Source organism: Indicator indicator, chromosome 20, assembly GCF_027791375.1.
Source record: "Indicator indicator isolate 239-I01 chromosome 20, UM_Iind_1.1, whole genome shotgun sequence".
NCBI lineage: Eukaryota > Metazoa > Chordata > Aves > Piciformes > Indicatoridae > Indicator > Indicator indicator.
This window is the reverse complement of record NC_072029.1, coordinates 16,637,919-16,653,364: the sequence shown is the minus strand read 5'-3', so window position 1 is coordinate 16,653,364 and position 15,446 is coordinate 16,637,919. Positions and strand designations below refer to the sequence as shown.

At 39.5% G+C, this 15,446-nt stretch overlaps 1 protein-coding gene across 2 annotated transcripts in view; it reads right to left on the bottom strand.

Annotated features, from left to right (window-relative positions):
• RHEB (Ras homolog, mTORC1 binding) overlaps nt 1–15,446 on the bottom strand; it is a 38,438-nt gene that overhangs the window by 17,092 nt on the left and 5,900 nt on the right. For both annotated transcript variants that reach the window (XM_054390073.1, XM_054390074.1), the window contains exon 2: nt 3,273–3,344. In XM_054390073.1, coding sequence (XP_054246048.1) covers nt 3,273–3,344 — 72 coding nt within the window. The remainder of the gene's footprint in view (nt 1–3,272; nt 3,345–15,446) is intronic.

Here is a 15,446-nt window from a genome sequence, read left to right as displayed (position 1 = left end):
GAGTGCAACTTACGAATGCATTACATTTAAACAATTTGGCTACAAGTCCACTGTGTTGCTTTCACATTTGCCATAGCTATCAGCCTCAGTCAGGAAGTGCATTCAGTCCCTAAAAGTCATGAGCGCTGCTTCTCTTCCCTCAGATCTATGAAATGCCAACATGCTGTGAGCTGAGGAACTTTACTTGATGTTTGCATTATGCAACAGCAAAAGCAAACCGTATCATAGCCCTTACAGGTACAATGTACTAGCAAGCACTGCATGCACAAACCTGGCTCCAAAACATCACTTTGGCCTTAGTGTTGCACTTAAGACAGTTACTGCACAGTACTGACACACTGAGTAACGTTTATGCTGTCCTCTGGTTGATGGAGTTTTCCCAATTACTAACAGTCCTAAGAAGCTTCATCTTTTCATTGCAGAGATGAGCAGAGGGTATAGCTAAATACTGCAGTGACCTGTTCTTCATCCTCTAAGTTGTCCAACAGCTTCTTGAAGCTGTGAAGTTGAATGTTCTCGAACCCACTATGCAGTCTTCTGCCCATGCCTTCTGGATTATATACTGGATTTCAGCTCCTAGAAGCTGAAGTTTGTCAGCTTTCTTCCTCCCCATCAATGCTTATTGCCTTCTCAAGACTCTACAATGTGAGTATTATCTTGAGTATGGGAGCTGAAATATCTGAGGCTGGAGATTTCAGCCCACCCAGCAGATCAAAGCACCCTTTTTAGAAAGAGAAGCAATTCAAACAGAAAAGCCAAACTAATGCAGAGCATCTAAATAAACAGTGTTAGGCATGCCACAGTTTCCATTACAACACTGACAAGTGCAATCTGAAATGATGCCTCCAAGAGAGAGCTCCTGCCTTGCCCTGTCTATGCCCTAACATAGCTACTGTAGCACACATGCATGTGAGATGCTCTCAAGTCACTGTCTGGATGCTGCTGTCATTACTGCACAAAATTCTAGAGTTACGCAACACGAATCCACAAGAGCTCTTTGCCTTGGATGAATACTGTAGTGGGGACAGAAGCAACTGTTTGTTTGAACAGATGTTAGCATGCAGTGTTGCTATATCCATCACTCCTTCCAGTCAGAGGGAAAACAGACTCATCTGGAGGCACACTGCATTAACAGGGATATTAAAAGTAACAGCCTCCAATCTCTTGACGCTTCACATACACGTCAAAGCACTCTGCCATCAAAGTGGCTTCAAGAGCCTCATGAAATTAATATTTAAAAAGGGACAGAGATAGATGAAGTTGAGAATAGACTCAGAAAAGACATCATCGTGTATACCGGAAGCAGAATGTGACAAAGTCAGGCAAAGGGAAACAGTGAAGGAGTCACCACAAACTGGGTGAGGAGAACTGTTAGTTCAGTGCAGAGCCTTGTAGCAGCAGGAACATCCCACTGCAAGAACATGAATCTACTCTGATGCAGTCACAATCAATGACATCCATTTCTCTGTGGAAGCTTTTAAAGAATATTTATGGTAAGAATTTAATCTTGGGAAAACCCTGCAGCTGTATTAAATGTGATTAATGATCTACCACACCCCTTGATCCAGAGGAAGCCTTGATTTCCAATTCCATCACCTCCCTTCCTGGGACACATTGCCTTCTGATAAACCTATGAGCAAGACAATGACCCAGTAATATCATCACTACACACCAGTAATATGATCACTGCACAGTATAGCACTTCCCAGTCTAAAAAGGACAGATTTCAGCATAGTTGAACAATTCCTGCAGTCCTAGTCACAATGTGAGCATCTGCAAAATGCTGCTCAGCAAAATTTGGGGTTTAAACTGCTCTGGTTTTAGCTCATCTGAGTTAATCTGCTTTCAGAGCCACATCCAACTGAGCATTCACACAGACTTGCTCCACACTACCAAAAACTACAAGAACATTAATTCTTATTCCTATTGCTCAAGGCTTACATGCTACACAAGTGTTCTGTGAGAGCTTGACTTCTATACAACTGAACTACCAGCAGTACTGCAACTTTCCACCCTTTCATCAGTGCTGGTAGAATGCTGTAATAAATGGACTTTGGAACCCCTTTTGCCAGCACTGTCAACCAGATTTGAAATTGCAAAACAGGAAAACAATAAAAGAGTTGATTACATACAGAATCAGAAACATGCAGCCCAGAATGATACCTACATAAGAGCTAAGAGATCATTCTGGTCAACGGACAAATTATCCACCCTGACTCGCTAAAGCCAATTTAAATGTTCTCAAAAAGCAGCATTTGAATTTCAGTTCTAAACAATAAAACAATCCTGAGCAAAATATCCTAATACCTACTGATTTGTAATTATTATCATACAGATCCAAAAGAAAACTTTCTGATACTTCATTCAGACTTACCAAGTGTCACATACGCTTAACATCCTATTGCACAAGTTCAAAACAGTGAAAATGTCCTACCATTGCATTTCAGAAGTCATTAAAATATCAGAACTCCAGGGTTACAATCATGAAACTAAAAGTTTTATTTGCCACATGATCAAAGAGTAAGCCAATACAATTGAGTTACTCAGGCTAGCACTACAATTGCTCAAGTACTTCATGACCACCACTAGCTCAGAGGTGACTGGATCGTAAACACTAGGTAACTTGCCTTAAAAGGGACTTGTTGCTCTTGGCAGCATTTTTAGTATTAGTATCTTTGCTCACATGCTACGCTAGCTATTCACAAAGGCACTAACATTAAGATATTTAAGTAAGTCAGTTACCCAGGATTTGCAGCCAGCTGACTGAGTACCAGGCTTGTTATCAAGCAGTTGGAAATGAGTAATTTAAGATTATCATGTTGTTATGGCCGCAGCATGTCTGCCTTCTAAAGTAGTCATTTCCTCGTATTGCTGGCTTTGTGTTCATCTGGATCAAATGAGGCATTTGAGATTTGGGAATACCTGTATATAGTGGTATATTTTCATATAGGCATGGTACAATTCATTTGAAGTGCCCCAGCTATATTAGGGAAAGCAAATGTCTAACAACATAAATACAATACAAGGAGATGTATTTTAGTCAGATTGGTTAGGTGTTAAAAACCAATTTAATAGTTTGGAGAAAGAGACACACAGTGATTTCCACACTGCAATACTATAGAAGCATTGGTTTAAAAGGGTAGTAAAACTTAGCTGCTAATTAATGACCCTTCATGTTAATATGTAAGTGCCCACATAAGTAAGATGTATAAACACAATGGATTCTGATAAAAGCCAGGTACAGAAGAGCAGCTTGTCGTTTATTTACTTACTGTTCTCTATGGTTGGATCATACGAATCAACAAACTGTCCTTCCACAAACTGAATCGTCAGTGAAGATTTTCCTGTAAAGCAGAGAAAAAATAATCTGTATTGAACTAAGTGTTCAGAATGTTGCCATTTTAACCTTGTGAGTAGATACACCATTTCTGAGAGCAAATATGAGCTTAGTATGGTTCATTTAAGCTATCTATACATGATAGTTGACCCATTTTTAAATTAAGTGCCTATTCCTAGTAACTAGGTCTCCTGAACCTAACTAGAAAAAAAAACAAAATAAAGTAGTGCAAAAGCTACTCAGGATGTTCTGCTTTTGTTTTAACAAAGTATATATTAAGCACCTCCTCCGTTTAAAACAAATCTGTAAGTAGTGTTCTGCTATCCTCATAAAACTGAATTTAACAAAACTGCCATACTTGGAAGGTTTTTCTATTGACAAGCAAGGGAAACTAGAAATAATTTTCAGTTATAGCACTGAAAATGAGGAACTTGGATAGGATAAGTGAAATTTGGTTTGACTAGGAATTGGACATAGTGCTGGTGACAAAAGGATCTCAAAATCCCTGAAATTATAATATTCTCCCAGTAACGTTCTTAATGCTACACTACAGCAGACCAGCAGGTGCTATATTTTGAGCACCTGGATTTTTTTTTCTTTTGAAATCAATTTAACTGCCACTTTTGCAGACAACATTCCTGATATCAGTTTTGCTGATCTAATCACCTATACTGCAATAATGAGTAATGCAAAATGTTGCACTTGGGAGCAGACTGGAAAAATGAGAACTGATTTAGTCTTAAAAGACGTTACAAGACAATAAAAAAAAATCGAATTACATACATGGACCATAAAAAGCACCTTTACAGCTCTGCAATTGAAAACTTTTCAAAGTCTTACTGAAGTCTTAACACAATTTCCATTACAACACATCTTTACATCTGGGAATCTACTAGATCCTATTACATTATGTTTACTGGACAAATATACTCTTATAAAGGTTGCCAAGTCCATTAGCTGCTTGTGGACATGAGCATATTAGTGCTCCTTTTTACGCTTTCTCATCAGCAAAAAAGCACAACCAAAATAGGATTACAAGTTGAAGTTTAGAATGAAGACCATGCTACTCAGTGGAGGCCTTTCCAATGACATTGATAACCAGTGTTGTGAGTGAACAATATAGTAATACTATTTTTGTAGTAATACATTAATATTACTAATAATCAAAGAATTGCTTTGAATAAAGATTGCCCACTTGCAGTGTTCAGACCATGCTATATTTATATTTTGCTGTAGAAAAAGCTCTTTACTAAGCATTCTATAGGAATATTAACATAATTTTCCACTTCCCCTCCCCACATTAATCATACAAAACTTGACCTATTCACATTTGACTTATCAGAATACACAGTAAGTATTTTTGTTGAAGACATTCTAAAAAACTGCAAGTCAAAGTACAAGCATGAAGGTGATATGAGGGAAATTTGTCTTAATAACTCATGTGCAGTCAATTCCTTCATTAACCACAACACTTCTGTAAGTTGCTCCTCAAGGAAGAAAATGTTACACAAAGATCATAATTTGAGGATTTTCCAACAGCCACAACAACCTTCATCAATTTACTACTTCTTTTTAACATCACTGCCTGGCTCTGCCATACTTCATCTGTTTGCTGTCTCCTATCACTCATGATAGTTTATTCAAGATACAGTGCTCAAACCCCCAACCAGTACACAAGCATTTGAATTGCTTTTTCTCAAATTACATTCTTAGATATCATTCTCTGATACATCTAACAGCACAACTAAGGCGTCATACTCATTGCACGTGATAATACCTCACTTTAAATTGTTCCTCGAGCTGTGGGGAGCAACCATGCACATCCAAAACCATCCTAATAAGGACAGACTTAAAAACTGAGACTATGAATCCAAGCAGTGCTCTCAAACTGTGTACTTTGGACACTACTTACAGTGAATATACTTTCAAGCTATTTCTTCTTCAGCTTAAAAAGCAGCTTAAAAAGTTGCTTCCCAGAGTTCATGCTTCCAGATTCTTTGCCAATACCAGCATATTTAAGCACTCCTTTTTAAAAACAAAGTTAACTGTTCCTATATTAGGCTGTCATATCTTCAAGATAAGAACAGCTAAGTTAAGCACAGATCATAACTGAACATTTTTCCTTCTAAGAAGGATCCTAAACTAACCAAAAGACTTGACTGCTACCATCTGTCTGTGCTAAGTCTAGAAACCAGAAAGAAGCTGGAGCAAATAGAAAATGCTGCATTTAACATCCAGCTGTATTAATTACTACTTTCCTCCTACCAGTGAAAGAGAAGGAAACAAAACCACACAAAACCAATGTTCCAACACTCCTCCTTAATTTCTCCAAGCTTTATAATGAGCCTTCCAGTAATGATGCATTCATGATCACAAGAAGATGGCTGCTTTCCTAGATGAGGTACAGGGAAGCTCTTCCGTCTTGGATTCAGCCATGTACCCCTCAGAATAAGTGCATGCAACAGTATCCCAAGAGGACACAAGAAATTTAAAACCCAAATCATTAACACCCCACTGCCTTGTGTCGGCCCATGCTCAAGAAGCATGCAGCACCACGTAAACAACAGCTTGGCTTGAACTTTGTCCCACAGGTTTTATTCCAGGCCTTTGACCTATGCTCGTGTGCAGTGAGGAAAGCTAAGCTGACAATTTAGCTCCTACCTCTTCTTCCCCCAGAAAGATCAGGCAACATTTTCTGAGAGATATCCATGAGGCAGGGAGCAAGGAACTGTACACAACTGCATTTACTGATGTGCTCACTGAATCTCAGAGCACTGCAGGAAATAGGATATGGGGAGATACTGCACTCTAAATGTGCACATCCTGATACCACACTTGAACCTAAAAGAACAAGAGTGCCTGACATCAACAGCAAAAACGTAACTGATTACTCAAGGGTACAAAACTCAAAAAAAGCAACCAGAACACACCAAAAAACACCAAACAAAAAACCCTCAGCACCAATATGACCTTTTTTTGGAACAAATACCAAGTGGTTTTCAGCTTGCTAAGCTCTTCCTTGTAACACCCCCAACCCTGTATCCAATGTCTATCCACTTTCTTCAAATTTCAGTAAAACAAGCATCTGTTGAGGTCAAAAGGAGAAGTGTCATGAGAAGAAGCAAGCCAGTCTGCTGTAAGCAGAGTTCACTGAATTGATGGAAACCTCTGATTTTAAGATGAAAAAGTATTTGCAAAAAACTTAATGGAAAAGATTATGGTTTAACCTTTTGTCTGTTCAGAATCAGAGCGCTTAGACTAGGAAGAAATAAGTCAAATAAGGGCAACAGGATGACTCCTCCAGCTGTACTTGCAATGGCAACTGAAAGCATCAGATACTCTATGGCAGAGGAGTCATAAACAAAATCTTCCAAGTTTACTGACTTTCCCTTTCCCTGGAAGAACAGGACAGAAGGTAAGGACTATGAAGAACGGATTTCACAAGTGTTCAGAATGTATGTTCCAAGTCATCAAAAGCTCAACTCAGGCTGTCCAGAACTACCCAAAGGATATTTGCATACATAGTTTGTTGCTTAAGATACCATGCAAAAGTGGTAAAGAAAAGTTTTCCACTGTCAAAACAGAAAAGGACCAGTTTTTCGGACAGAAAGCTGTTTCAAAAATTAAAGCTGCCTTATTTCTGCTCTTCATAAAACAGACCACTCACTAAAACAGAACGTCACAGTATATCAGAGGTTGGAAGGGATCTCAAGACATCATCAGGTCTCACCCCCCCTGCCAGAGCAGGATCACCTAGGGTAGTCTGCACAGGAATGCATCCAGGTGGGTTTTGAAAGTCTCCAGAAAAAGAGACTCCACACAAGATGTCCCATGAACACTGACTAGAGCAGTCATAGCACATCAGTTTCAAATGCCATTGCAATTGTCAAGGCAAAACAAATTGCCAAATTGAGGTTTTACTCATCCTTTTATTTCTTGGATAAGAGCTGTGGTATTTAATCCAGCCTTAAAAATTCCAGCTTTGCAACACTAGGCAGTTTACCAAGAAGATGAGTAACTGAGCATGGGTGGGCTCATGGACAGCTGGCCTCCTCCAAGAGGCCATGGCCTCTCTTCGGTGCACCACCACCTGCCTCCTGTCCCACACCCTCATTCTCCTTGCAATAAGCAGAGAGAAAATCCAAATTAAAATCTCATCTGCAGCCAGCTTCCCCCCCAAACCCAGGAGGCAGAAATGATGCAACTGGCCAGGGAGCAAGTCAAACGACAGCTCCACAAGCACAGCATTGTGCAAGCACGATTCTGCAGCTGCCCACTAACGTGGCATCTCCACGATGACAGCCACTGGCAGCACAGAGCAGTTTATCTCAACAGGAAGAATTTCTCAATACTTGAGATTGTCTGCACAATCAGTAAACAGTCTGACAGGGTCAAGAACAACTTCTGACAAGTTGCAATTCCCTGTTATGTTGGAATTTTAGATGCAAGGTTTCTTTAACCCATCTTTTCCTATTAAAACAGCACTACTTAATGCACTTTGCCTAAACATTAAACAGCTGGCCACATCTAGTGCACTCCTGCCACAAAACTAGCATCTTAACTTAGTCTCTACAGCCTTATCTACAGAACAAATTTAGCATAGTGCTCATCACACAAGGGTTCAAGAACTTTCACAATGAAATGCTGTCAAGTCACATCAAATTAGGTAAGACTGTATTTAGCTTTCAGTATCTCACGCACAGCTATGCTCAACTTAGTATAGTTCCTAAAGTTTTCATACTGAAAAGTTACACTCAATTGAACTAGAGCATTTGGATCTTTATCTTCTTTAATTCAGAGTATCAAGATACACAAAGTGGAAACACCAACATTTCCACAGCATGGGTTACCTATTCATCCTGAGAGCACAGAAAAGGACTGAACAATTTCCTGGAGTACATAAAGACTTAACTGAGTAGCAAACAGAATTGTAGCATCACTCTTGGACTAATCTTTTCACAAGACTGTCCATGATCCCAGAACCCACCACTAGCTCATCATTCATCTCAGGGTTCACCATTAGCAACTGTGTATGGTTAATCAAGTTTCCCCCCCAGGTACTAATTATGGCTATGTAGTTGTTATCCTGCTGACCATTGCTATGCAGTTCAGTAAATTATTTTAATGACTATAAAAATGATACATCTGGGTCAATAAAGAATTGTTTGGAGACGTTGATACAATGAGTAGTTTGTGGTTTAGTCAAATGCAACTTAATTCTACCCTTAGACTTCCAATCATGACCAATTATCAGGTATAAACATCCACTTTAAGCCCTATTTTTTTCCTATTTTGTAGTAATTTCCTCATGCCATCAGCGTCATGGTATCAGCATTAAACAAGTATTTTCTGTTGCTTACAAAATCTATTGCTGACACAGCACAGCTCAACTGGGGTATTTGCTCAAGATAATCATGCTCAGTTTGCACAAAAAGTGGTGGCACTCCTCTCTCCAAGCGCTATCTGACCTTTCTGAAGGACAAACTAAAGGATTTGTCCTTAGAATCCTGTAGGAGCGAAAGTCTGAGGACCTCAATGAGATCTTTTGGTAACATTGTGAAAGGCCTTAAGAACAGAAAAGACCTTTATGACAAAGCAAACAGCATTTCAGAAGAACCTTTTTTGGGGGGGGGGGTGTTTCTGCAATACTGTGGCACTCTATCCAATTGCTGCAACTGTTCCCCATCCTTTCCTCATCTATTTTTATATCAGGATATAAGGAAACATATTTGACAGTCTAAGGAAAAGTATTGTAGCAAGAACCACTTGTGCTGTAGAAGAGGTTCACATGATGGGTCTAACACCAAGGCCACAAGCCTGAAGGGAGAGAAGGACACAGGCTTGTTACTCTTCCTTCTGCACTGCACAATCTTCTCAAGGTTTATCAAAGGTATTCCTCTGCAATCCAGAAAAAAAAAATCCAGAAAACTTCTGTAGCATACATCTCACCTGGCCATGGTATGCATGCAGATGGCTACAGCTAAGATGCCTTAAAGGAGTCAGGGGAACTGCATCCTATTGTCTCCTAACTACAATGACATTCAGACATTCATACCCCAGTCAATCAACATCTACTCAGATAGGTACCATCCTCTATACTCCTTCCAGATTTCCAGGAGAAACTTTGTATCACCTTGCCACCTCCCTCCCTACAGCACCATGCCTAAAATATTTCAAGTGCAACTGAAATTCAGAGGTAGCATGACTTTCCAGGCCTGTCCTGACAGCCTCATTAGCAAACGTATTCCTAAACTTGAAGTTAGGCAGTACAACATAATATGCTGCACTTCAAAACTTAAGCTTATTAAGCTTGAAGATCAGACTTAACGTTTCAGTTCACAACACACTTAGAAGGAAAGAGCCTGAACTTTGTACTGATTTTCGCCTGAAAAGGCAAAATGCAACTCATATTGCTGGGCAGAAGCCATGTCCTTTCTCCTTATACAAACACTTCAAGCAGCTAATTAGCTCTCTGAATAAACTTAATCTTTCCTTGGATCATTGGGCATGTACTACATTGAATGCCTTTCAAAGACACTTTTAGTAGCTGTCATTGTTTCATCACTAAAATTACTTTTAAATGCTATGTCATTAGAAATAAAAATGTGTATCTCTCGCTTTAACGCATTCCCCCTTTTCCATCTTCAAGGTGTTAGTTCCCCTCAACACAAGGGAATGAGGTCTCAGCTTCCAGTCAGCTCTTTCTTGATGCTAAAGATCACTGGGGTGTACAACATCAATTACCTTTCTGCAAACCAGAAATACTGGGACTAGCAGGTTTTAACACTTCAAGAAATGGAACTTTGCAGCTGCAGTTACCAGCAGCAGCTCCCCACCTACTGCACAGGCACTGCCTGAACTGCACTTGCAGCACAGCTGAATCTTGCAGCAGAAGCCAGTGACCCCTACTGCATGCCATGCAAGCTCTTCAGGTTTACCAGGGGTTTGCAGTTATTTTTCCTTTTTTCATTTCTACATAACTGGCTGAAATTAACAGCAGCCACATTGCCACATGCCACTACTGAGCACCTGGTAAAGCGGTGTGCCATCGAACAAGCAAGTGCACAACACAGGATTTAAAATTTATCATTTCTATACACAAAACCCCAAAACACCTCTTCTTTCTTTCACTGCAGATCTCACTTACCTACATCGGTAGCAGAAAGCTGTAATTAGCACAGATCCCTTATCAGGACAAAAGACAGCAGGCTTTCAAGGGACCAGTACAGTTTTACTGAAATGCAGGTCTTCCCTAAGGATATTCCTTTGTAAGGGTCTTTACAAGTAGTGGAGCCTCAGCCACAGCCTCATTCTAGTGAAAGGTCCACAGAGCCACTTGCCAACCCATAGCAAAACCTGAAACTATCAATGATTTGTTCTAAAAACTACAAGCAGACTTTTATAACATATTAAATATCTCAGTCTAACTGCATACTAATCACGAGAAGATCTTCGTAACAAAAGGCATCTTCAGCCTGTAGCATTATACCTGACTATAAAGTTACTGCAGTGAACTCTTTGTGCCCCACAGATGGTTCGAAGTCTAGTGTCAAGGAAGGCAAATAACATACATGGCAGCCAGAATCTGACTTTCATGCAAAGCTGGCTGGCACCAGCAGTCAGCATCAGTACACAGCACTTTCACCTGCCATGACCTGCACTTGCTTGAAGTACGCAAAGCTGCAGGAACCATCAGGAACTGAAGTACCAACCATGACAACATGAACATCTCTTAGCACAAGACAGAATATGATCTTAGGGATACTGACAAAGATTAGTGTTGACTCTCTCTTCTACCAGTGGAGCAGGACATGCTCAACTCCATCACACCCATCAACAGATGCATAGGTAGACACTGAGACTGTCTTTATTAACAATCATACAGTTGAGCTTTGACCATTTTAATCCTCCTGTGCTAGCACAAGGCTGCCAACATAATATGCAGCATGCCTGAACTGTACCTTACTCTACAAAGACCTTCTCGCTATCAGATTCAGATCAACTTTGGCTAAGTGTTGTCCCTCCTCCAATTTAATTCTAGATCTTCTTTGAGTTAACTTTATAAGCATCTTGCACATTCCTTTTACTCAACATGTGAAGTTCCTCTCCTCTATTAATCAGGGTGGAAGAAAGCCACAATCTGTTAAATGCCATCTTTGTACCACAGCACTTTATAGCACTGGAGTTAGTCATTAACCCCTCCCCACTGTCTCTGACTGCAAGCCTTGGACTTCATTTACACTCACCCAATCAACACAATAGAGTCACATCTGAATACAGAGGACAATCTGTAATAGTAAGGAATGTTTCAAACTAATAAAACCACAACATGACAAATATGGATGAAACACCAGGAAGACACACTCCAGGGTAAGGAAAACCATTTAAAAAAAAACCCCACAACACAGCCCCCAACCTTGGAAAATTTTCAGGGGACTTAAGTCAAAGATCCATCAGATATGACACGACATAGTTGATTTTGCCACAGGGCAGAGAAGACAAAACAGGTAATCTTTGCTATAGCATACTATAAAGTTCTTGCCTGTCACAACAGCCAGCTGGCTTTCTTACCCACCTAACCGGTGTGTATCCAGCTGTTGGCTCACAAGCTACTTCAAAAAGGTTTTGGGCAGGTATCAAGCTTTTTTATTCCCAGGTTTTACACTGTATATTGTGGAAAGGTCGCAAAACAGAACAACAAAAACACAGAAGAAATTCAAAATAAAACAAACCAAATCATCCCACCTCATACCCACCGTCCCCAACCACTTAAGCCTGGGAGATAACTGAGGATAACACTTGCAACCTGACATTAAACTGTTTTTCTATTTCACTGTCTTTCACAAATGAAGTGTCTTCCAGTGTCTTCCATGGGATGGACAACCCATGCCCACATAAGGAGCTTGATGCCAAAATTAACAGGAAGTTCACGTGACCACCTTCAGAAAAAAGGTCTATTCTACAGTCTCACCATTAGCTATATATCACATATGAGATCACAGGGTTTAAGATCACAATCTTTTAGCCTGGGAATACAAGAAGAGAAGAATTCATCTTATAATTCTGTACTATCATTAATTTATATTTTTTCATCATGGTTGGTTGTGACAAAAGCACAATGCAACACTAGGCTTAGGAACACCATCCAAGACACTCATCTACAAGAAGTTTCAACAAGCCAGTCACTGGAACAGTTTGACTGAAGCAACTGGGGTTGTTTAGTCTGGAGGAAGCTGAGGGGAGACTTCATTTCTCTCTACAACTACCTGAAAGCAGGTTGTGGTGAGGTAGGGATCAGCCTCTTCTCCTTAGTATCAGGTGACAGAACAAGAGGAAATGGCCTCAAACTGCACGAGATGTTTAGACTGTATATTAGGAAAAATGACTTTACTGAAAGAGTAGTCAGGCATTGGAACAAGCTGCCCAGGGAGGTGGAGCCATCATCCCTGGAGGTGTTCAAAAAACATGCAGACATGGCACATGGTTTAATGGCTATGGCAGTGTTAGGTCAATGTTTGGACTCAATCTTAGAGGTCTTTTCCATGTGAAACAATTCTACGATTCTGTAACTCTTCCTCTGTCTAACCATCACAGGTAAGAGATAAAAAACATTTTGCAGCTGAGGAAGCACAGAGGAACAGTTTAGTTGTCATAAGACTCCTTGATACACTCTGTATAAAGAACAAGATTTTGAAAAGTTCAGACTTCTTATTCTTCCTAGCTTTGCTGTTCAGAAAAGCTTGCATGACCTGAAACAAATTTTAAGCTTAAGTTTAGCAATCACAAAAGGTTCAGCAAGAATTTTGACAGCCTTCCTCCAAAAACAAAGTTAAAGGAACGCAAAAAAGAGCTTTCTTTAGAATTCATTCAGTAGTGTCAAACCATACAGATGACACAGACTATCTATCAGAAACAGACATTTTCAAGAAAGCAGTGCAGAAGGTGGTACTGCAGCAAACTAAGAAACAGTGTTTGTTCATATGTTTGTTCCAAAGCTGAAACTTTCAGTTCTAACTAAATACTAATTTTGAAACAGATTTTAGAACACCAAAAATTTGTTATTAATGGAGAGCCAAGCCTTAAGGCAAAACACACTTTACTGCATTAACATCAAGTGCTTGATTGTTTTGACAGTTTGTAGGACATATTTAATGGAGTTTTCCTCCATATAATGCATCCCAGGCCTTTTGCATGTAGCCAGAGCACCTTTAGAGGAGGTCGCACATATTGAATAAATTTTTGGCAATACAATCTGACAAGTTTTCGAAGCTAGACAGATGTATCCCACTAACTCAGGAGACAATGCTAAGAGACACTTTCATATCATAATTTCATATTACATTTGCATATGTTCACATACTGAAGACCACTTATGTATTCCCTCTTTTTCCAAATTAAAATTCATTTAACTCAATACTCCACTGAATACAAAAACTAGCTAAGATTTGTCAAGCATTCTGTTCAGGTTCCTGTCATCTAAAATACCATAGAACACCAAAAAATATTCCTGAAGTAGTTACTCCTCATTGTTTTGAGACTTCAGTGTAATATTAATAAAAAAGCTAAAAGGAAACTTCACTGTTTAAGTATAATCAGCGAACTGTGACTTCTTCAGTTTATATCTATTTAATAGATAAACACTAGTAGGGTCTTTTGTTCCTTAAAAGGCCTTCAGAAATCTTTCACTTAGTCTTACGCCTCAAAAGATTAATCTTTGGCCATTATCCATAAACTTCTATAAATTTCCTCCTCATATTCTAGCCATGCGTTCTCTAAAGCATGTAAGAAATCCCACAGGAAATTCCAAACAGACTTCCCTTTGCAGGAGCCCCCAGGGTTCAAGCTATTCTTTGCTTCTCCTATGTTCATGTTAACTAGCACAACATGCTCAATAATCCAAAATCTACACTTGATAACTTAGATCATCTGCTTATACCGCCTTCAACTTTCATACAACTATGCTCAAAATGTGCATATTGCAAAGTGCCTACGGTAAAGCAAGGAAGAACCAGTGCATCTGAACTAAGTAGCTGTGAATCACCTCTACGCTGATAAATACTTAAAACTAAGGGAGTCAACCAGGTTGGTGAGTCAAATATTTTGCAGGAAACAGTATTTGTATGTTATGTTTAAGACTGAAAAGCAATAGAGCTATTAGATTTGTTTCCACTGGTTTTCCAAGGGAGGCAATCAGTGATTCCAAAAGCCTTGCAGAGTTGTTCAGTTGTAGAAGGGTGGGCACTTGTCTCATTTTCACAAGTAACAAGTGATAGGACAAAAGGAACCAGTCTCAAGTTGCACCAAGTTAGGCTCGGTATTAGGAAAAGTCTGTTCACCAAAAGGGTTATCAAACATTGGAATAGGCTGGCCAGGGAAATGGTTAACTCACAACCCCTGGAAGGATTTAAAAGATAAGTAGATGGCAGCACTTAAGGTTTAGTAGTGGACTTGGCAGTGTTAGGGTCATAGGTGGACTCAATGGTGTTAAAGGTCTTTTCCAACCTAAATCATTCTATGATTGGAGCCTGGAGCTGTGGCTTTGACACACTGTAGTATTTTTATTATCAAATGTTTACAGAAAATTCCAGATCATACAACTTGAAGAATCACCTCAATATGAAGGCTTCAGAGGAAGGTTTTGATTTACCCCATGTCAAACATTTTTCCTTGATTCTGTATGAAATTATTAGATTTGGCTACGGAAAGTTATTTAAACAAGAATCTTTTAAAACCTAATTTCCTCATGGTTCCCTAATGCACATTTCAACACCTTTACAAAGCTTGTGCTTTTTTTTTTTTTTCTTTTTCCATTTTTTCTTTCTTCATAAACTGCTCAGATTCAAAAGGCCCACTCTTTAAAGTTTATGAGAGAGCATTCACACTTATCTGGACTGCTGGAGGCAAATACTTAAGAGATGTTGCTTCATGACAGGTCCAACTGAAGTAAAGTTGTATGGCAACAAAGAGCCTACTTCACCCTCCCCCAAATAGCTCATGCTTCTGACCCCATTCCCTGTCACAGTTGTGTTTGGTAGAGCTGACCAGCTGAATGATAGGGAAATTTTTCCATCTGATTGCTCTACTTTTCAAATACAGAAACATCCTGAGC